Below are 15,841 nucleotides of genomic sequence, written 5' to 3'. Positions count from 1 at the left end.
TCTTAGACTAGCGTCTAAATGTGGCTTCCATGACATCTTCTTTGTCCCAAATAGCCTTATCTCCCGCTGTTAGGTTGATACCATTTAATATGACGACATAACTTCCGAAGTTCTGTGTTTTCTAGAGAATTATAATAGCTATATTTTGCTAGCATTTAAGTTTAGTTCGCACGATATATGTCATTTAATATCATTTGCATAATGACAGCGAGGGTATTCGTGAATTTACTCTTACCGAAACCGACGCGTCATCAGCGTAAGATACAACATGAACCCTCATACTTTTCTGGATCTAAAAACATTGTATTCATTGTTAAGATGCAGAGAAGTTTAGATAACACGCCTTCTTGAAGGGTTCCTTGTTACTGTCATCACCAAACAACTGATAAAAAACTGAATGGCATTCGCCGACAGTCAATAAATGGCGGCTGGCTTCTATTCACTTTCGTATCGATGTATGAAAAATTCTTTAAACTGTTCCCGCTTAATACCAGGGGAGAAAAGTTACTTGACAAAACTTTTTCATAACCCTCCATATAATTGAGCTGTTTCCCAAAAGAGGACGATGTGTTTTGTTGTTGCGCACGTGCTGCATATTTTTCGGTAACTCAATGAAATTTTGATTTATCATCTCGAGGATTATACTCCACTGCTCTTCCGAAAATTACTTCCAAAAAATAGTCATCCATCTTGACAAATAGGCATCAAAGTTGGATCTTTCAACTAATTCCTAATTCCTGAAAATCTGCTGCTACTTTGATGACTACAACCTCAGCCTGGAAGTCACTGTAATAGTCAGGGTGTCTGAAATTGCGGTTGATAGAGAGGCCGCGACAGTAAGCCCCTCCACCAACCTTTCCCCCCAGCTTTGACAAATCCGTAAAGAACCTTACTGCCCCTCACCTCCAACGGCTTCTTCCCACCCATAGCACCATGATCCATATGATCCGGTATGCAGACAAAGTGTGTGAGCCCAGATCCTCTGAATCTAACAGCCACCGACGGCGATGTCCAAGGGCATTATGTTTAAGATTGCATTAAGGGCAATGGTTGGAGTGGACCACACATGCCGAATAGCGTAACCCATTGAACGCACACGAGTTTCTTTGCAAGTTTGGTCTCCTCTAAAGCCCTCCACCACATAGAGACTCCATAGAACATAATGGGCTTGACTATGGTGTTATAGAACCAGAGTACCACTTTCGGTGAGAGGCCCCATCTCTTGCCAATAGCTTCTCTACAGCAATATAGAGCAATCGATGCATTTTTTGCTTCCTCTTCGATATTCGGCTTCCGTGAAAGTTTCCTATCGGGATGAGCCTTAGATGTTTCACTGTATCCGCCGGTTGCGAGTTGGTTGCGGAACATGTACGCGGAAATTAAACAGACTTCTCTAAGAAAAAGAAATACCGTTAATTCATTTCTGACTTGCATCCTTGGTCGTTAGTAGCTTATGGCATTTCGTTTTCAATCCAGAGATCCCGTTACTAGGCAGCCATGGTTCCTGGATCAGGACTTTCATTATTCAGACTCTTCTCCTGAAGCGCTAGTTCAGTGCCAATGAAACTGCAAAAGACTAACGCAAGATCGAAGAACTTCAAGCATGCTTTCGGCCGACCATATTTAACAAAAAAACTAATATTTGCTCTTTATCATCAGGCACTAGGCATCAGGCACTAGATCATCTCTGTGGGTTCTACAAGAGTATGCTTAGGCCTTGAGTCGCCGCATCTTTTCGTAGAATTTTCGAGAATTACCCCTATCGATCACCCTGTCAAGCTCTTCATACTCACGCATCGTAACGTTGCGATGTAGGCAGTCTGTTTTCTCTCCACTGCGACACTCACACACTGCCACTCCTGGTCGTACAAGCTGTTCTTTTGCTTTTTACGAAAACCAATGGTTTCGGTTGCAGCTGCACGTAAGGAGTTTAAAATGCCGTCCCACATTTTTTTTGTACCAAGTTGTTGAGGAGTGCTCTCAGAGGGAAGGAGTGCAAATAGAGTAGGAAATCATTCAGCTATCTTTTGTGACTGCAGCTTCTCGACGTCGAACCTTCTTGGCTGCAACAAGGTAGTGGTCCAAGTCGATGTTAGCACCGCGGAGCGTACGCACTTCTAAAACACTGGAGACGTATCTTTCGTCTACCACAACATTATCGATTTGGTTGGTGGTTTTTCGATCCGGAGGCAGCCAGGTGGCTTGGTGAATTTTCTTATGCTGAATTTACCAACCGTAGTGCCAAAGATACCTTCTTTGCCCACCTTGGCGTTAAAGTCGACAAACACGGTTTTGATATTGTGGCTTGGGCAGCTCTCATATTTGCGCTTCAAACGCTCATAGAAGATATCTATGGTCACATCGTCCTTCTCTTCTGCCGAGGCGTGGGAGCAAATCAGCGATATGTTGAGTGAATGGCAGTATTCTGTGACGGGGTCTCTCTCCCAACACCAATCCCACACCAAACTTGCGCTCCTTTATATGGCCACTGCAGTAAATGCCACAAGGACCTACTCGCATCAGTCCTTGTCCCGTCCATCGTATTTCTTGGTCGGCGGTGATGTCAGCCTTCACTTTACAAAACGAGGACATCAATCAGCTGGTCAGCGGCACCTTCCCAATTAAGGAGGCATGCACCTGGAATGCCCTCAAATCATAATCCTTATTCCATCAAAAGGAGGTCTCTCATCCGAGGCTTTTTGTTATTTTTTATTGCGGGCGTTTTGAGGGGGTATGAGCCATATATAAAACAATCGTTTCTGGCCACCCCCAAGTGAATGGCGATCAGAGAATTTTCTTCTTTTGCATGAACTTCTACACATGACTCCATCCTCCAAATGGCTGTATTGCTGCAATTGTACCTCGAATGCATCCTCAATCTACATATGTAGTTAATAAAATTATTTAACTTTACAATCTTCTTAAGTAATTTTTATTTAACCCATTAAACTAAATTATACTTAAATATATCAAAATAATTTAATTAAAATTTGTTTTAATTTTTTTTTTTTTTCATATACAAAAATTTATTAGCGAAATGGAACTAGTGTGGACTCTCTTCAAATAAATACAGGCGAAGACGATATTCGAAAATTTAGTATAATAACACAATTCAATGGTCAACCCCTACTAGACTTCTGGGCAGATCAGAAATGCAATCGTGTTGATGGTTCAGATGCATCAATGTTTCCGCCTCATATTTTAAATACCAGAGAAGATTTGCAAGTTTTTTTGCAAGTACTTTGCAGAAAAATTCCTCTTTCTTTTGAAAAAGAAGTTACAATCCTTAATAATATTGACGCTTTTCGTTACCGAACGCCATTGAATGTTTTCTCGAGCCCAGAAAATAATCCAGAAAATGAATGCTACTGTCACAATACTCAAGTGTGCTTGCCCAGTGGAGTCATAAATGCCACTAAATGCTATAACGGAGCTCCTATATTTCCGTCCTTTCCACATTTTTTCTCCGGAGATCCAAAAATTTACAAAGATTTTGATGGAATCATGCCTTCGAGGGAATTACATCAAACGTATGCTGATATCCACCCAAGATTTGCATTTCCCATAAGTGGTGCTTCGCGAATACAAATCAATATTGCGGTCCATAAAGGTTCGATTTTGAAAAGTAAGTACAGTAAGATTAAAGTATGTAAAATAATCTACACAACTCTAACTTTTGATACTAACACTTTAAAAAGGAATATGAGCTCGGATACAGATTAAAATTATACATTTGCATTTTGCCAAAAGGGGTTTAGGGGAACTATTACAATAAGAAAATCGCATTCTTATCATTATACTCTTTCAACCAATTGCTACAGAGTGTTATAGTATTGTTCACCTAAAAGTTGAACGTATCACCTAAAACTAATCGAGATAGATATAAGATTACAAATGCATATATACTATATATGAATGATCAGGGTGACGAAAGAAGTTGAAATCCAGTTGACTTTCTGTCTGTCCGTCCGTCCGTCCGTGCAAGCTGTAACTTGAGTAAAAAGTGAGATATGTTTATGTATGCGGGTTCCTTAGGACAAAAAATATTCGAGTTCGTAGATGGCCATAATAGGACTACTGTCACGCCCACAAATCGCCATTAACCGAAAACATATAAAGTACCATAACTAAGCATTAAATTAAGATATAAAACTGTAATTTGGCACAGGGGATCGCAGTAGCAAGAAGCACCTGTGGATAAAAAATTTTGAAAAAGTAGCCGTGGCTCCGTCCTCTAATATGTTAAATTAGTATATCTCCTAAACCACTAAGGCTATAACAACCAAATTCGCCCGGCACGAATATTACAAGACAACCGATGGTGTAAAAATGGATGAAATTCGAGGATAGCCCAACTCAATTCCCACATAACGGTACTGTTCAAAACTACTAAAAGCGCTATAAATTGATAACTAAATGCCCCAAAAACGTAAAAATTTGCTGCCGGTGTGGTAGTGAGTGTGGTAAAATTTGACGATGGGCGTTGCGCCGCACACTGTTTGGTGAAATCCCATATCTCGGGACCCTACTGACCGATTTCGATAAAATTTGGAATGTGACATTCTTTTCCACACAGAAATTAAGAAGCAAATCATATAACGGGTTTAAACATAGCACGAATAATGCCTTTAGAAAGTATTTGACTCATAACAGTATATCACTGCCTAAAATGAATACAATTGGACGTAAACTTCACCTAGTCCCCATATGATCATTAACAGGATAATTACTACGTATAATGATTTTGGTTTTTCCAGCCAATCTTATGTCGAATAAATATCGTCACCTGAAATGCAAAATAAAGTAGCATCAAAAAATTCGAAATTGAGTGGCTTATTGATCACGCTTCACTACTTCATATTAAATACATAATATTACATATGTTCAACAATTTCAGATTCTGCGCTCAGATATGAACCAATATTAAAATTTTTTTCTCACTCATGTTCCTTTATACTCTTTTATTACATCTTTTTTTGGAATTCACTTTAAAATCTGTTAGCTTCAGATGTCGACATGAAGACATGCAAGGACTTGTTTCGATTAGCTTGTTGTTTCGTTCTTGGTGGGTCAAAATCTTAGTAGTGCGTAAATGAAGTGTTTGAAAATTTTAAATTATTTTAATTAAAATTTAAATTATTTTAAAATTTTTGTAAAAATTCAAAGATAACGGTGAGATACATTTATTTAATTGAGAGTTTTAGTTATAATATTAAAATTTTACTGTTCTTCATTTAGCGCTGTCGAAAAATAAGCATTGTACGCCTGAGAAGCGTGCCTGATAAAAAAAATTGATTTCTGATGGCAAAACTTATGTCGAAGTCCAAAATATTATTGGTTGCACACCCACAATGGTGCGTAACGCTATTAGGTACCAACCTAGTAATAGCAACATCAGTGAGAGATGCCAATTCAATTGTCAGATACTCAAAGCAGTTTCTATTTGCGGCTGGATCACGGCCTGAGTGCCCTCAGTCCAAGAGAAGTGCTGTTATTGTCTAAAAAGCAAGTTGAAAAAAGAGTTCGATTCGCCAAAGAACATTTATGCAGGTATTTGACAAAATGGCGGACCATTTTATAGTCCTACTAATCGAAGGCAAGGAGTCAGTAGCCCGATGTAAGCCGACACCTACCAAGCAACTATGACAGGCAGTAAAGAACTCATGGGAGTCTATTTCAATCGAAAGATGGCAAAAACTTGTTGACTTAATGTAACGACTCTGTGCTGGTATACTAAAAAACAAAGGTCACGCAACCAAATACTAATTTCATAAAAACACAATATCCAATTTGAAAAAAGTAAAATAAAATATTTTCTACTTTTTGTCGAAATTTTGGGTTTAATTTGTTACACTACTAAGTTTTTGACCAGGGAAACTCCTCATTATTATATTGTAGATACATATTTATAATTCATTGAAATAAGTTAAACAATGAGTTTTTTTTGTAAATTGTGATTTATGTGCTCCGTTCTTCGATTAAAAATTTCTTCTCTTCTAGACAAGAAGCAATTCAACCTGCCGTTTTCAAATAAAAACATTTATCTTATTTTCAAACAGAAGTTTTAAAAACCAATTTGCTTTTTCATTTTGAGAATATTGAAACAACAGATTTAAAAAACGGACCGTAGACACTTATGTATATTATCGAATACCATTAACCCTTATTGCAGAAGGTAAAAGTGTGAACATCAGGAAACCGCTCAAGAGAAGTTCCTTGATAATTTTTCTAATTTATGTTTAGCGCTAAACTATATTATTTTTTGTAAAAGAAGAAAAGGAACATAAACAGTTTAACGGTCCATGATAATAGCATTCCCTTTTGGAAAAAAGGGAATTAATATAAATATTTTCGAACTTCCGGTTGCCTTAATGCCACATATATCAGTCAGTAAACATTTATGATACCTTAATGATATTGAGAAACCTATTTCAAATAACAATGCAACTTGTGTCTAGAAGTAAAATCTCAAAAATTGTTCCTCGCATAACTAATATAAGGATTTTCGAATATCCGCTTGCCTTTATATCGTTTATATATGGATTCTCTCTATTATTGAAACTCAAACAGCTTCGATTTCAGGTAATTGTAAGTAATACCAAAACTGAACAAAATCTGACATTTCCTGGCCTCCATATACTTTAAATAGAAGTTTAAAATTTCCGGCTATCTTTATACCGTATATATGGATCAATATATAAGATACCTTAACAAAATTAGGTGAACATATTATAATAAGGACTTTCAAACTCAGAAATTCTATTACCGAAAGCAACCACCGAAATAAAATACTAGTGAAAGTAGTAGTGAAAATTCTCTGAGTATTTATTATTAAATTGTTAGAGGTATTAATACAAAAATTAATTGATCTGTAAAACCAATTACATGAAATTTGCAATATGTACTGTGTAAATCCTCACATTTCTGATAATGAGAATTTAAACTGAGAATATCATCGGCTGAACAGAATCCGAATAGGTGTTCTACTTGCCATATTGCTATGTCTTTATTCCTGATACATACCTCTTCCAACTTAAATGTATTAGACTCTATATTTTATCTTTTTAAAAAAATTTGGTTACTTGTGGACTACTCTAATTATTCTATATTGCGACGACAGTATTCGGACTTAACAAAAGAAGATAAATATGATAATTTTATGGTCTTTCATACGTGAAATTACTGTACCATTTCTCTTTATTTCTCCATAATTTTCTTGCTCTTGGCCTGGATATGGTAAAGGGAAATCTACTCTAACAAATTTTTTTGAGTTTGTGAAATATGTATTGGGTTTTAGGAAGAAGCTTGACAAACTGTTCTGATTCGGATAATATCTCTCCTCTAATCGAGTACTCAAAAATTTTATTAAGATAAATTTACACAAAATGTCGGAAGAAAAAAATTGTTTGTACAGGACAAAAAAACGCATTTTTAAGTTATGTGAAAAACGTCTTTATAACTACAAACGTTATAGACCTTTTCATTACTTACATTCATAGTCACATAACTTTTTTTATAGTTTTGGTAGTAATTAGAAAAAACCATTCTTTATCCTTAAATATTTAGCTACGACCTTTCCTTTTCATCACCTCACATCGCCAGTAAACTATTTTGCAATAAAGTTTTGCATGAGTTTCCTCCTTTTATGAATTTCTTTGTTTTTCAACATTTTGAAATGCTTCTGCACTATATCAACCAAATTCACTCTACACAAATGTCAAAAATCTTCTCCGTTACTGTGAAAATTTTTAAGATCGGATGATAACCCCATCCATACTCTCTATAACGGGAATGTTGAAAACTACTAATTATCGACTCTATGGTAGATGTTTTCTCCTTAAACCTCATATACATATTTTTAATTAAGCCTTCTTGGATGAGTTTATATCACATTTGGGCTAATTAGCTTGATTCTAATACAATTATTTCAGCAAAAAAAAAAGTTAAACAAAAACGTTTTCGTTTTTCAAAGTGTATGGAGCATTTAGTGGGAAAAATGTTGTTGTTATAAAAAATAAATGGTTTTGTTGTGGGTCACAATCATGCACTACTTACTCTATTCTACCGCGTTGTCTATTATATCCTAATATTTTTGAGAGCGATTTGCAACTAAATTTTCCACACATTTGACAGGAACCCACCTTCAAGTATTATATTATTGGATAGTGAAATGAAATCATTTGTTGACATGAAATGTTCTCTTGATCTTTTGGTTGCAAAAATTCCTTATTGAACTGACTTCTAGTAACTGTGATAGCCAACTTAAGGGGGTGATGAGTTCAAAACATCGACTTTTTTATAAATTGATAACTTAACATGTCTAGAATACGGAGGTCAAGTAGGGTTTTGAAATTCGAAGTCGTTTTAATAAACCAGCTGTTAGAAGAAAGAGTTGCGGTCTTGAAACTTCAAACTCGTTTCTTCCAAAAGTGTATTTTTCAAAATTTCCTCCACCGTATCCCAAAAACTGACGAATGACTTGGAACTTGTAGGGTACACTCCGCTCTTGTAAACGCAAGGAATGAACTATTGTCAATAAAAAATCTTCAAATTTCCACTTTTTACAAAAAAAAAAAAAAAATTAAAATTCGCAACAGCTTTTCAAATGCTTATCAAAAGTATGATTTTTGATATATTCATTTCTTAATGGTTCATTCCATGTATTTACACTTACATATTAAAATTTCGCTAATTTTTTTTTTACCTCAAATAATCCAATCAGCCGCATCATGGATGAAGTGTGATGCTCAGTACTCAGTTTCTACACAACATTTTAGCTAAAAACTTATATTTATTTCGTCGAAATATAAAACTGTGAATTTCTAATGAGTAAGGAAGTAAGGAAAGCTTTCTGATCGCCATTCACTTTTGATTCATTTACATATGACTCAATCAGCTCACGACTTCCGGTCTTTGACCAATTATCCTCTGGGTTGTTTTTAGGCTGTTTTAGGCCGTTTAAAGGTGAGCTAAAGTGAGAGGCGAAATATCTCCTCCGCATTATTGTGCGCTGGGTTTGGGACCCGCCACGTAAAAAATCATACCAATGAAAAGGAACAACAAGCCTCGGATGAGTAACCTCCCTTTTGCTGACGACCATGGCAAACGAAATAAGGACTACAAATTGAGGGCATGCACCTGGAATGTACGGTTCCTTTATTGGGAAGGTGCCGCTGCCCAGCTGTTTGATGTCATCGTGAAAATAAAGGCTGACATCAAGTGTAGATCCTTGCGCATTTACCACAGTGGCCATATAAAGGAGCGCAAGTTTGGTGTGGGATTCGTGGTGGGAGAGAGACTCCGTCGCCGAGTACTATCATTCACTCCGGTTAATGAACGTCTAGCCACAATCCGCAACAAAGCGACGTTCTTCAACATTCGCTGATTCGCGACCACGCTCCGACGGAAGAGAAGGACGATGCGACCAAAGATATCTTCTATAAGCGCTTGGACCTGCACTTGCCACGATGTCAAAATCGTGCTTGGCGAATGTATCTTTAGCAAAATGGGTTGAGGCTGATCGACTTCAACGGGGCCCGAAATATGGTTATCTGTAGTAGTAGATTCCAGCACAGAAAGTACATCACGCTACCTGATCGATCATGTTGTGATAGAAGACACCTCTCCAGTGTTCTAGACGTGCCTACGCTCCGAGGTCCTGGCATCTTAACACACCACTATCTTGTTGCAGCCAAGATTCGCACCCGCCTCTTTGCCCGTCAAGAAGTTGCAATTACAACAAACAGCCGAACGATTTTCTACTTGGCTTGCACTTCTGTTCTCTGAGAGCACTTGTCACAACTCGATATAAGGGAAATGTGGAACGGCATTTCAAACTCCTTTCGTACAGCGACAACCGAAACAAGTTTTCGAAAAATTCAAAAGAACAGCTGGTACGACGAGGAGTGCCGTGTCGCAGCGGATAGAAAATATACCGTCTACCTCGCAACGTTACGGTCGACCACATAACGTGCGGGATGGGATAGATACCGAGAGTTGAAAAGGGAAGCAAGACGCATTTGCAGTCAAAAAAGGAAAGAGGCCGAAATGTGTGAGTATGAAGAGACTGATAAGCTGGTCCACGGGGGTAATGGTAAATTCTACGAAAAAATGCGGCGGCTTACAGAAGGTTTGAAGACCGGAGCATAATCTTGTAGAACCTCCAGCCGGTTGAACCCTTCTCCAGCCTATTGAATGGCAGTGAACGTACAACACCAGGAGAGGGCGAACCCGATTCCACAATCGATGACGACGGAGCAGACGTTTCGTTGCCCGACCATGAGGAAGTTCGAATAGCAATCACCCGCCTGAAGAACAACAAAGCGGTGGGGGCCGAGTTATTCAAACACGCTTCTTTATAAAATATGGTCGGACGAAAAAATGCCCAACGATTGGAGTTTAAGTGACCCCACAATCTGCGCCAACTACGGTGGGATAAGCCTCCTCAACATCGCGTATAAGGTTTTATCGTGCGTGTTGCGTGAACAATTAAAGCACAGGTTGGCTTTAGACCTGGCAAATCAATCAACAACCGACTGACTTCTTCAACCTGCTGCTGGAAAAAGTAATTAGAGCTGCAGAACTTAATCGAGCAGGTACAATTTTTTATAAGAGTGTACAGCTGCTGGCGTAAGCAGATGATATTGATATCATCGGCCTCTACACCCTCGCCGTTAGTTCTGCTTTCTCCAGACTAGACAAGGAAGCAAACCAAATAGGTCTGGCAGTGAACGGTGGCAAGGCGAAATATCTCCTGTCATCAAACAAACAGTCGTCGCACTTGCGACTAGTCTCCCTTGCTACTGTTGACAGTCATAATTTTTAAGTCGTAGATAATTTCGTTTATTTATGAACCAGCGTAAACACCATCAACAATGTCAGCCTGGAAATCCAAAGCAGGATAACTCTTGCCAACAGATGTTACTTCGGACTGAGTAGGCAATTGAGAAGAAAAGTCCTCTAGAAGAAGACCTCCACTCCATTGGAAGGACCAAGTGGATAAGGCTGCGCTTGCAATATCCAATTGGCGCCACGTAGCAAAAAGAAGAAACGACTGGTAAGAGGTGCGTACGACAGTAAAGAAGAAGAAGAATTTTTAATTTATACCTTACATGTTTTTCGAATTGGTAAATTTTTTTCTGTAAGTTGGTAGTCAAGGACCTGACTACGCATGGAATATCCAATTGGCGCCACGTAACCAAAAGAAGAAACGACTGGCGCGCTGTTGTTAACTCGGCTATAATCGCGTAAGCGGTGTCTACGCCAATTAAGAAGAAGAAGTTGGTAGTACTGTTAGAGACAACTGTGCTAAATTTTACGTCAAAATATTCATTACAATTTGAGATACGCGTCGTTTTGTGAGCGAATTCGTCGATTTTTAGTATGTCTGAATTTATTGAACAAAAAAGTGCGGTAATGCTCATTGGAGGTGTGTTCAAAAAGTATTGCGAAATTTGTTTTTTCAAAAATTATTTACTTATTCATGAATATCTATTTTGTCCCCTTCAACGTAATCCCCATGAGATATTATAGACTTGTGCCAACGGTTTTTCCAACTTTCGAAACACTTCAAAAAATCATTTTTTTTTTTTTTKTATCTTCTTCAGCTCCTCTTTCGATGCCGTCTTTATCTCGTCAAGAGAAGCGTAAAGTCGTCTTTTCATGGCCCTCTTCAGTTTAGGGAACAAGAAAAAGTCACAGGAGTCCAGGTCTGAGGAATACGGTGGCTGCGGCATCATTAGAGTGTTGTTTTTGGCCAGAAAGTCGCGCACAAGCAACGATGTGTGAGCAGGGGCGTTATCGTGGTGCAAAAGCCAATTTTTGTCACATCTTCTCGGCCTTCTTAGAACATTTTGTACCACCCATAAACGTTGCTTCGGTCCAAGGTAGCTTCTAACAATTAAATGATCATTCAAAATGGCCGAGCTTGTCGACATAAGTGATAGATATGAGTACCAACATAACGCCAGAAAAAATTCGAAATTCGAATATACGTAACCCGCGAAAATTCAAAATTCGCGATACTTTTTGAACACACCTCGTACTGCATTGGTTATTCGTGATCATTTCGCCACATTTTGAACTAATATCGTGCCACAATCAGCGGCCTGATTTACCTTCGTGTAACTTCTGGCTATTCAGAAAATTCACATGCCCACTCCGACAACACTGTTTTGACTCAAAAAAAAAAACAAAAAAGCTGATCGCTCTGAAGGCCATCAGAATACGATTTTTCCAAGTGCTAAGATGACTGGAAAATGGACAAAATTCACCTTTCAATTTGATCACAGTAAGATGTTAATTAATGATTCAGTGCAGTCATTACAGCTTTTTTACAATTTTACCATTCTAACGGCATTCGACTTTTCTGTTAAGCAACTGTGGTTAACGTGACATATTAAGAAGATCGAACTAAAGTACCGAATTGTACGCGTCGGTGATTATACCTATGTTAAGATGCAAAAAAATAAAATAAAAAGAGTAATTTTTTGAATGTAGTAGTAATGAAACAAAGTGAGTCTAAGACCAATAATATATGTTAATATCATAGCAAATTTTTATGTAATCCCTTCGGTTTATTCGACTAATTTGTGAGGAATTCTTACGCACCATTTTTATATCACCATGATTGTCCAACAGAAACTTCAGAGATCTTACAAATTATATACATATACAAATGATGAACGAGTGGAATTGTTTTAGCCATATCCTTTTATATAAACGCGAATTAGTTCCTCAGTTTTTGAAGTATCGACCTTGAATTCTGTACAAGTTTTCCCACACGAAGGTCCTGCTTATTTGTCGGAATTGCCTATACCAGATAACTATAGCAATATCTTTCAGTTTTATGACAGATCCAACTAAAGTCATTATTGGCATAGACTATTATTTAAGGCAATCGTGCAATTTCCGAAAAATTTATTTTAGATCGAGCCACTATAGCATATAGTTTTTATTTAAACTGTCGGATCAAAATCAATAAAATATCTTTGTGTATCATGTTTTGTCACAAAAATGCATCTGGGAAGGGTAATATATAGCTTGGGTACAGCCGGTTTTTCATGTTTGATACAAAGTTTTATCACCGCTGAAAGTAGTACCCTGCATTTGATCTATGCAAATTATGAGAGTATAAAATGTTATTTTTTTTTATTTAGTTGTTTATTGATACATTAATGTGATTATAATAATGTTTTTATTATATTTTTTCAGATTCTTTAGAAGAATTAATATTAATCAACTTGAAAAAACAAAATATTTTCAATCGCTTCAAAAAAATTTAAATTCAGGGTTATAATTTGCGTTTGAAGTAGACCGATTTACGTAAATAACAATCCTGTTTCAGTGTCCAATGCCAACTTAAGAGTAACTATAATTCAGCAACCCTTTTGTTATTATGTATGTGATCAAAATTTAAAATAATAAAACAATAGTTGTTGAATTAAAGCTATATTTGAAATAATTGCTAAGAAATTAACAATCAGGAAATATGTAGTGAAGTTTTAATATGAGAATGGAGAACTCAATAAAATATAAATATTCATTAATTAGATTTAGTGAATTTTTAACCTTATAATAAAAATATGTAATCTATTTTAAAAATTATAAGTCAGCAACGGCAAATGTATGTATTCATGCTTTAGAGAACGTCCTCTTATCGTATTCAGACTTTTGTAAAAGAATTTTAAACCCCTACATACATACTGTACTTTCTATAGTGCGCCAACTTAACTAACCAATACCAACCCAGAATTCCACGTGTACCATGTATTGTATTCAATTCTCAAATTTTACTGAAGTTATCGCTTACACGATAATGAGACATTCAGATATTTTCACTCTTTGTCATTTTGGCTATTTTTAAATCACTGTGAGCCAACATATTTACATATGAAAAATTTTACTCAATACTTATTTTTTAAATGCATCACATAAGCTTTCAAATTTGGTTTTAACATTAAATAAAACTAAAAATACAACAAAATTAAATATAAAAATTCTTTAAGCAGTTACAACTTGTGGTTACTTCTTAAAACGATAAAACTTGCTACTACTTAAGACAGTTCCATTTAAAAGGTAAAAATATTGGTTTGGTAATTCCACTGTAGGATGTCTATTTGGAAATGTTTCTTCAAATATTACATTTTGCAGATATTTCATATACCACTTCAAACATCTTCCAAATTTCCCTCCTTTTCCTTAATAAATTTCTTGTAGTTAATAAAAATCATAAGTACGTTACACTTAGAAGTTGAAATCGCATTTCAAACTGCCATTGCAATCGATGGGAGGCACTGCTATCGCAATTTACAAGATGGAACAGCTACAACAATTGCAATTCATAGAAATGAACAGCGATATTTTTTTTCAATCACAGTGAAAATTTTCCGGCATTAAAATAGCACTCATCACTTGTAGGTAGTATTAAACACAGTTTTATATGGACAAAATTTGTGTACTTTGTGCAACATGTTGTGAATATATAAACAATGAAATCGAAAAACTACACTCCTACAACAAATAAAAGGGACAACGCTAGGGGCATAATACATATATTGGGCAATGAATTTGAAGGACCTCTAACATCACAGTCTCAAAATGACTCTAAACTATCGTAATTAAATTCAGCGAGCATATAATTGGATAATTACACTTGTGACCACGCAAACCTTACTAGTCAATTTAATTATGAATATATGCATGTTAGCTGTAATTATAACGGTTTTTTTTTTTTTTTGAAAATTTAATAAATTTTTGTTGTGAGCTGTGCAAGAACCGTTATTTCACATTGAAGAGTGAAATATTGACAAATATATTCGAATAGTTTAAGAGAAATCGTGCAGTAAGTGGAACGTCTTTCAAAATGTGCGCTTTAAAATTTTTTTTTAAATTAGCGCTTAATAAAAAATATATTACTTTTACGTTAAACAAATGAATATCAGTTCGCGAGATAAGGAGAAAAATAGGATACCATCCAATAATAATCAATTTATTAAAAAAAAAAAAATTAACGATTACGATCGTTTGGAGCGTTACAGTAGATTTGGGACAAGGAGGTATGGTGGGTCGATTTCGGACCTTTTTCGATTCGGGATTTCTAATATTGCGGAAAAGTTGCCTTAGTACTTCCTGATTCCAATCCAACTTTTCGTTTTGAGATTGGATTGCATCTTCAACTCCAACTCCGGCCTTGAAATTTCGGAAATTCGGTTAAAATCGTGAAATTGCCTGCCTAGCCCCTGAAATACACATCTCATGGCAAAATGTATAAAACAAAAGTTATTTGTCACGTCATTTGCTACCGAAATTGCCGTAGGACGAACCGTTCCAGAGATACGAGCGAAAATGCGGCGCGCCACAGCGCAAGGTGAAAATTGTTGCAGCTCTCAGCTAACCTGTATGGAGGTGGCTGCTCTTCGGTTTCCTCCCAAGCCCAACCAACCAACCAACCATATGTCAGGCTTGTTTTAGTCTGAATCTGTGTCAAWTTTATTGATAAAATCAGATTTTGTACTAAACTTTGGGACTTGTTGCCTAGATTTCAGTAGAGAGCGTAAAAACGATCACGAGATTGGGGGCCAATAACTTTAGAAGATGTCTCTATCACCAGTTTGACGGTTTTCTCGACTGCCTCGGTGTGAGAGCGGAATTCACTAAATTTTCATACCTCTGCAGTGTCACCCGACAGCCCTTTTATGAGTTCTTCGTTAGAAACTGAACAAAGAACTGGTGGAACAGYCRAGGTAATAGTCTTCCAGTTAATCATATCGTAATAATTATTAGCTTTGAAATTCAGCTTTGGCATTTTATTACATCTAACCCTTCCATTTACAGTGTCAGA

The 15,841-nt window shown here is 36.7% G+C and overlaps 1 protein-coding gene across 2 annotated transcripts in view; it reads left to right on the top strand.

The window, feature by feature from the left end:
* The window catches only part of LOC108971722 (lysosome membrane protein 2), a 43,121-nt gene that overhangs the window by 18,333 nt on the left and 8,947 nt on the right, over positions 1 to 15,841 (top strand). For both annotated transcript variants that reach the window (XM_018937972.1, XM_018937973.1), the window contains exon 6: positions 3,034 to 3,625. In XM_018937972.1, the coding sequence (XP_018793517.1) occupies positions 3,034 to 3,625 (592 nt within the window). The remainder of the gene's footprint in view (positions 1 to 3,033; positions 3,626 to 15,841) is intronic.

The sequence above is a fragment of the Bactrocera latifrons genome, unplaced genomic scaffold (assembly GCF_001853355.1).
Source record: "Bactrocera latifrons isolate USDA-ARS-PBARC rearing strain unplaced genomic scaffold, ASM185335v1 scaffold_356, whole genome shotgun sequence".
In the NCBI taxonomy this organism is placed as follows: Eukaryota; Metazoa; Arthropoda; class Insecta; order Diptera; family Tephritidae; genus Bactrocera; species Bactrocera latifrons.
This window is presented reverse-complemented; position numbering and strand designations above follow the sequence as displayed.